We start from the raw sequence: 7,582 nt of genomic DNA, 5'->3' as shown, positions 1-7,582 counted from the left end.
TTCTCCTGACTTTGAGCGGGCCCTGTCCGGCCCAGCGCTGCGGGGTCAGCGCTACCCGAGCCCAGTACTCGTCCCTGTGGTGTGACACCAGAAAGGGGAAACACCATCATGCCCATTGGGGAGAAAAAAAAAAAAGACCCAGCACACCGAAATCAGCTGTTAGATCTGTGCAAGAGAGCACGGAAAAACCGCTCCGTGACCCAGGGAACACAGGCGCCAGCAACAGCAAACCTGGAAGTAAAGCTGCTGTGTGGAAGAGCAGCAGGAAAACTCCTCCGCACTGATCTCAAAACTCATCCAGGAAAAACGTTTTCACACCCTTCAGTCGTATCTAACGCAGGGGGAGGAGGAGACTGAGCGTCGTTCCCAGGTCTCCCCACATCCCCATCGTGATGCTTTGACCTTACGCTCCCTCCCCCTTGCACAGGGGCTCACATGTTCCCGCCACGACCCCCCCAGCCCCTCCAAGCCAGCTCTGCCCCCCCTGTTGCTGCACTTACACTTGCTGGAAGCACCTCATGCTGTCCAGGATGTTAAACTGCTGCCAGCGCTTGGAGAAGTTCACCTTGCTGTCGATGTAATCCGGGTTTCCCAGATGAACAAAGGTCAGGTCCTGCAGAATCAGGCCCCTGAAAAAGGGGAAGGCGGACAGGGAGCAGGCAAACAAGTGCGGGTTAGTCACACAGGGGCAGGGCAGAGGCGATCGAACGGCCTCCCGCTACTGCCCCCACCAGCTCAGCAACTTCCAACCAGAGGGAAACATCTCCAGCTTTCCTCTGCTACAGGACAGTGCTCCAGAGAGGGATGGGGGCTGGTGTGGCACATCGCTATCGTATTCTAGGTGCAGGGCGGAAGGCAAGTGCTGAGCTGAGCAGGAGCTGCTGACAAACCCTCGAGGGCAGCGTCTTAAGGTGCAGAAGTAACGGCAGAGGAAAGAAACTACCAACTCACAGGTAAGGTATGCAGGGAGGCTCCACATCAGCCAGAGCTGCTCGGTAGGCGCGGAAGGACGAGGAGCTGTCGATCAGCGTGCAGTACTCAGCCAGGCCCTGCCAAAACACAAAGCCCACGGTGGCGCCGCTGCTGCCACCCCTTCTCCTTGTAACCTCTCCCCAGGGAGTTAATGCCATCCTGCAAACGCCTCCGATGGATTTACTCAGTGGGTACACACAGAGCCTCGCTGCCTTCAGCCTCACCGAGCCCTCGGTTTGCCGGGAGGAGCAAGAGGAGTCTGTTCTCCCCTGCCTGTGCGGGCACTCCTGCAGCCGTCCGAATGCCCAGCCACGCTGCGGCATCACACCCACCGCAGAGCAGCTCACAGAATCACAGAATCCCAGATGGTTTGGGTGGGAAGGGACCTTAAAGCCCCCCCAGTCCCACCCCCTGCCATGGGCAGGGACACCTTCCACCAGACCAGGTTGCTCCAAGCCTCATCCAGACTGGCCTTGGACACTTCCAGGGATGGGGCATCCACAGCTTCTCTGGGCAACCTGTCCCAGTGCTCCCCACACTCTGGGAAGAATTCCTTCCTGATATCTAATCTAAACCTCCCTGCTTTCAATTTAAACCCATTACCCCTTGTCCTGTCACTACAGGCCCTTGTAAAAAGTCCCCCCCCGCTTCCTTGTAGCCCCTTCAGGCACTGGAAGGGGCTCTAAGGGCTCCCCGGAGCCTTCTCTTCTCCAGGCTGAACCCCCCCAACTCTCCCAGCCTGTCCCCAGAGCAGAGGGGCTCCAGGCCTCTGAGCATCTCCGTGGCCTCCTCTGGACTCGCTCCAACCGGTCTGTATCCTTCCGCGCCATCCCTCCACCCTGGGATGCTGCTGAGCTCTGAAGACCACCCAGCCGTTCCGTACCGCAGCCACAGTTATCTCTTCCCCGATGCCGACAGCTCTCGCTGCTCCTCACCTCGGAGGTTTGTTTCTGCCACTCCAGCCTTCGGATGGGTGCAGAATCCAGTGCAGAAAGAATGGCCAGATAGGAATTAAAATTATTCAGCTTTCGTAAGTGCTGTGAAGAGGAAGAATATTCCAGTTACTCACAAGATCCGAAAAGCTTTCTAGCACCAAACTGCTCTACCAAGCAGAAGGTCCCACTCCCCTGCTCCTTTAAGCAGCAGAGTGTGTGATTCACAGCAAGAGCCAAGCTGATACCTTCATAATCTTTATGAATTTAAGGAGCAGCCTCTCGCGGTCTTGGGCTTTCTCTTGTAGCATAATTATTGAACGGACCCTGGAGGAAGAGACAGAAGAAACCCCAGGAAGATAAACCCACTTCAGCAGACCTCAGATTTCTTGTTGTTTCACTCACAAAACTGCTAACTAGTAAGGATGGATCAACAATACCAAAAGGTTCATGATGCTTCCCACTTAAAGGGATCATTCCAATTCACAGTGAAGAGTAATTCCAAGGATTCCCACAATAACCATTCACTGAGTGCACTGATTTGCAAGGGCAATCTTTGTTTGAAGGGCCCAGTGGTGCTGATGGTAATTCATCCAGGTTACAGTGCCCTCTAAAACCCTCTTGATTTTCTTTCTCTTGTGCTCTGGGGTCTTTAGTAAGTGCCCTGCATCGACTTCCTGGTCAAAAATATACGTTATCCAGCCTGTAAGGAGGGAAGCAGCACACAGTTCAGGGCCAGGGTTGCTCCTTACCAGTAGGACATGTTATTAAAGTGCTCTGTGAACTGTGTCAGGTTGGGGCTCTTCTCTTCATTTTGCTCCTTTGCCCAAAGCAAAACTTCTGGGATCTGCCGAGGGGGAAGAGGAGAGGGGTTGGAAAATACACCTTAAAATGGGATTTCTCCCTCAAGATTCCCCGTTGCAGGCTGCAGTCACAGCCGTTGGCTGACACAAGTTCAGCTGGCTCCTACAGCCCCACAGCCGTGCCTGGGGAGCTGGCAGGGAATGGCACAGCCTGCAGAGGGTACGTGCTCAAACCCCTCCACCGCCCTTCACCCAGGCTCGTACCTCAATCTTATAGAAGAGTTCGGCATCCAGGAGGGTCAGCTGCTCGGCTATTTCATGGCTGTGGAAATCATGCAGGGTGCCCGGCCTGCAGGAACAAGGATGAAGTATAAAAGCTAAGAAAACACGACCTGTTGTCTTTTCTTTCTCATAACCTGGACTGAGAAAACCCTCGTGTCCCCAGGAGAGGGATGCCCTGCCTCCCGAAGACGGTCACATGCACCTTTCCTCACCTGGCTGCCACCCCACGGGCTGCAAGAGGTTTGATGGAATTGGCGTAGCTCAGCATCTTCTTCTGCTCCACTTTGTCAAGGATGTTCTTGCGTAACACCCTGGCGAGGCTCAGCTCCCCGTTGCAGACCAGTCGGAAGACCAGGTCCATCAGCAGCTTGAGAATTTCCTCCGTCAACTCCACTAAGCTGGAAGACAGAAAACCCAGGGACAGCATCAGAGCTGCGTCTCCAAGCTGCAGAGCCTGTGTCTGTACCGAGCCTTGTTCTTCCCACACGCAGAACCAAGTGACTGAAATTCCTCCCCTTCCCAGTTCTTCCTTTCCTGCAGATTCCCCTTTGCCTCATTATTTTAAAATCCCTGGCAGGGATGGGACACAGCGAGCACCGGCTGAGCAGGGGGGTTCAGCACTGCACGTGTCGCTCGGGTCGGGGTGTCGCTGTTACAGGGATGAGGATTAAACCACACACCGTCCAAACCGCCGCGCTCCTGTGTTGTTACTGCCCCCACAGCCCCATCCCGAAATGAAGGAGGCTCCGAGGAGACCTCATTGCAGCTTTCCAGTATCTGAAGGGGGCCTACAAGGGTGCTGGGAGAGGACTTTTTACAAGAGCCTGTAGTGACAGGACAAGGGGTAACGGGTACAAATTGAAATCAGGGAGGTTTAGATTAGATGTCAGGAAGAAATTCTTCCCAGAGAGGGTGGTGAGGCACTGGAACAGGTTGCCCAGAGATGTTGTGGATGCCCCCTCCCTGGATGTCTTCAAGGCCAGACTGGATGAGGCTTGGAGCAACCTGGTCTAGTGGAAGGGGTCCCTGCCCATGGCAGGGGGGGTGGAACTGGATGATCTTTAAGGTCCCTTCCAACCCCAACCATTCTCTGATTCTATGATTCTATGAAGGCGGCAACTCACCACAGCTCGTCCACCACTCTCACCAGCACGAAGAAGGTGTTCTTACTGACGCGCTTCTTAAACGTGTCCGGGAAGTGGCAAAACTTCTCGTATGTGGGTGCAAATTAAAGAATCAACTCAGCGTGGTCAGACCGGTGTCGGTGCAACTCAGAGCTGCTTGGAGGAACGCTGGCATAGCTGCTGGTCTGACCTGACTGAAACCCAAAGTTTAATCTCCAGGAGATAAGGGACACCCATACGGCTCTAATTAACCCGGCTTTCGGCTGCACCAGCTGCAGGTAGCAGGGACACCTCCCGGAATCGATGCCAGAAGAGCAGGTGTACCCTGAAACTGTTCTCTCTTGGGTGGAATTTCAGGAGCAGCACTCCATTACTGTGATCCTCCCTACAGGTCTGTGACATCTGGTCTCGTAACAGATCTCAGATGTCACCTCCACCTTCCTCGCGGCCCAATTTGCTGCCAGACTGGTGGCAGGGGAGACAGCACAGGCTGCAAAACCTTCTGCCAGGTGGATAAGGGGAAAGAGACAAAGGTTATCACCAAGTCAAGTACTGAGCAGGGCCGGCAGCTGTGCCCCAGCCAGCACTTCCACTGACAACAGCTCTGCAGTGAGCTCTGCGTGTCCTTGGCCGCGCAGATGCCAGCAGGAGCCAGGGTGGCTCTGCTGCTGATGGCAGTGGCGAGCTGTGGCGCAGAACAGGGTGATGTCAGGGTCCCTTTGGCGTGGGCTGCACAGGACCAAAGCCCACGAGGCCTTTGCACTGCCTGAACCCAGACCCAGACCTGCTCAGCTGATGGGGAAGGCGCCGCGGGAACGCAGCCCAGGGAGGGGACCCAGGCCGGGTGCTCAGCCAGAGGCCGTCTCCATCCCCCGCTCAGTTCAGAGCTGGAGGCCAAGAGGACACAATCTTCTGTGCTGCATTTCTTGTAACGAGAGAGAGAATAGGCCGTGATGGTTTAGTCCCCTCTGCTGTTAAGCTACACCTGCCCAAGCAGACAATCCCCTCAGCCCCTCGGAGGGCAGAAGGCAGCGTGATCCCCATTCTACAAATGAGATGTCCCAGACAAATGACCAATTCCCCAGTGATGTACAGGAAATCTGAACTGTTCTCCCCTGCCAGGGCTTCCAGGACTCTCAGGTCCAGCACTCCACCCTGCCTAGACCTGCCCTGCAGCACTTCCCGTTTGCAGGGGGGCAGAAGTGAAGAAAGCCCCACTTGGGACAGCTTCTAGGGAAGCACATACTGACCACACTGACAGCATGTTTTTGACCACAGAGCTTGCCCCCAGCTCCCTCCCCAGTGACTGCTTGGCCCTGATTCCTGGTGGGGGTGAACTGCCACTCAGTGCAAAAGGATATCTGTACTGCAGCTTCTTGATGAGCTCTTCAGGGGTAATAAATGTCCTGTACGTAGTCAGAAAGGCTTCACAGTACAGCACCAGGTCTGCAGAGAAAGACAAGAAAACCTCAGTAACCCTGCATTCAGGAAAGGGAAGCTTCTTGTGAGGCTGAATCCAGCCCTGGAGGAAGAGGACACGGGCACGTTGGACGCGAGCGGACGATACGGAAACGCTGTGCTGTGGTTTCTTACCGGCAGATGGACCCTACGGCACAAGAGCTACGCTGAAACGGCCCTGTCCCCGCTGGCCTGGCTCCCATTTGCAGCACCCAGGCTTGCTGTTCTGCTTGCATGACCAGCAAAGGGGTCAGTGAGAAACACGTGTTTGTGGGGGAGGAACTGTCAGCAATGGGTCAAGGAAGAATGGGGTTTAGACCCTGGGGACACTTTAAAAAGAAGATGTGACGGGGAGAGGTGTGTGCCTGCTCTCCATCTGTACACAGAGCCCTGCTCTTCCCTCCTGATCAGGAACGCACGTGTCTCGACTCGATGACCTGGTGCTGCAGACCCTCTGCCCTTGCTGTGTTCCAGGAAATCTGCCCCAAGAAGTGTAAACATAAGGTTATTTTCAGTCAAAAGAAGAGCAAACTGCACTGACACTGCCGTGACCATGACCCTGCCCTGGCGCAAGCAGACAGCTGTTGTTTATCACCCCCAGCAGTGGGTGCACACAAAGGCTTTGGCCGGCGTCGTGGGCACAGAGGAGGGAATTTGCAAAAGCAGAAACCGCAAATGGAAAGGAAGATTTCAGGTCAAGACTGTGGTATAGGGAAAAGTAAGCTGCTGCCCTGCCTGCCCAGGCACGGCTGTAAAGCTTATTTCAGCCAGGATGGGGCTCACCCCGTCCCCACGTGCTGCAGCACCCACCCACCGCGTGAGGAGGTGGGCAAGGGCAGGGCACGGCGTGCTCGCCGAGCCTCTACCTGCGGTGTTTCTCTTGCCAGGAGCCTGACAGAGACATCGCTTCCCCCGCTCTTAAGTCAGAGCCCGCTGGTGCCTTTGGTTGAAGACAATCAGACGTGAGCTCTAAAGCTGGAGGCTGGGTGGTCATGTCAGGGGCGAGCCTCAGGCCTCGTCCAGCTGTAATCCTGCCCTCGCCGCGGGCGCGCGTGGCGGCGAGCACTTAACTGACCATGGATTTTATTCCTGAAGACCACAAGTCTGCCTTTATCCCTTATTCCATTTAGCTCTGTTAGAAAACTCAAATGGACAAGAAGCATCATGCAACAGGGCGTGGAGTTACATTTATTCTGGGTTCCCATCTGCCCAAAAGGCGACGTGAGGTAATACAGCTGGTCTGCTCTGGCACTCGAAGCTGCCAAGAAATTCATCTTTGAAGGAAAGCCTCTTAACGATACCCTCTGTGCCGTTTGGCTGATTGATTTACAAGCCCTGAATTCTTCTCATTGCAGGCTTAATTCATTAACCCTCTCGGTCACCCAAACGCCGGGTTAGCATAGCACAAATTCCTCCGTGCTCCACTCAGCTCAGCGGCTTGGCAGAGCCGGCCAGGCTCAGGCTGGGACTGCTCTGAGCAATGCTCCGTGCAGAGCTCCCTCCAGCCGGCCGCTCTGCTGTGTGTTCAAAATCCTGCTCTAGTTTTTCCCTGGTCTTGAGAAGTTCTCCATGGCCTTAAGCTCGGAGCTCACAGCATCCTCCGAGCTCCCCACTCCCGAACTGGGGGTCTAGCACAGCCCTTTACTGAGCAGCCCTCTTTCAACAGCAACAGGAGGGAAGCTCTTCCACTGTGACGCTTGTTCTGGAGAACAGCAGGAGTCACTCAGAGCTTCTCTCTTCCAGTTTCAGCATTTTTATAAGGGGTATTTCCACCATCACATTAAGACTTTTATCTTTTGAATATACATATCAAGCAACCAATGGACTCCTCTCTCGTATGTTCCTGACTTTGGTCCTTTCCGCCTGGATTCAATGCCCAGGGGAACACAGCCGTCAGGGGAAGGGTTTTCTTGCTAGCTGAATGGTGCTGGTAAGTAATTGCAAACACCTTATGCTACAGTAACACCCCCCAGCATTTAAAAATGCACATGAAAGATATTTCCCCTTTGAC

The 7,582-nt window shown here is 54.7% G+C and overlaps 1 protein-coding gene across 1 annotated transcript in view; it reads right to left on the bottom strand.

Annotated features, from left to right (window-relative positions):
• The window catches only part of RAPGEF1 (Rap guanine nucleotide exchange factor (GEF) 1), a gene marked incomplete at its 5' end in the record, with an annotated part of 28,373 nt that overhangs the window by 235 nt on the left and 20,556 nt on the right, over positions 1–7,582 (bottom strand). The window contains 9 exons of the mRNA XM_010159439.1: positions 501–629; positions 952–1,049; positions 1,908–2,009; positions 2,153–2,231; positions 2,657–2,751; positions 2,972–3,056; positions 3,202–3,387; positions 4,114–4,206; positions 5,475–5,559. Coding sequence (XP_010157741.1) covers positions 501–629; positions 952–1,049; positions 1,908–2,009; positions 2,153–2,231; positions 2,657–2,751; positions 2,972–3,056; positions 3,202–3,387; positions 4,114–4,206; positions 5,475–5,559 — 952 coding nt within the window. The remainder of the gene's footprint in view (positions 1–500; positions 630–951; positions 1,050–1,907; positions 2,010–2,152; positions 2,232–2,656; positions 2,752–2,971; positions 3,057–3,201; positions 3,388–4,113; positions 4,207–5,474; positions 5,560–7,582) is intronic.

This window comes from Eurypyga helias, unplaced genomic scaffold (genome assembly GCF_000690775.1).
Source record: "Eurypyga helias isolate BGI_N326 unplaced genomic scaffold, ASM69077v1 scaffold35359, whole genome shotgun sequence".
Classification (NCBI taxonomy): domain Eukaryota; kingdom Metazoa; phylum Chordata; class Aves; order Eurypygiformes; family Eurypygidae; genus Eurypyga; species Eurypyga helias.
This window is presented reverse-complemented; position numbering and strand designations above follow the sequence as displayed.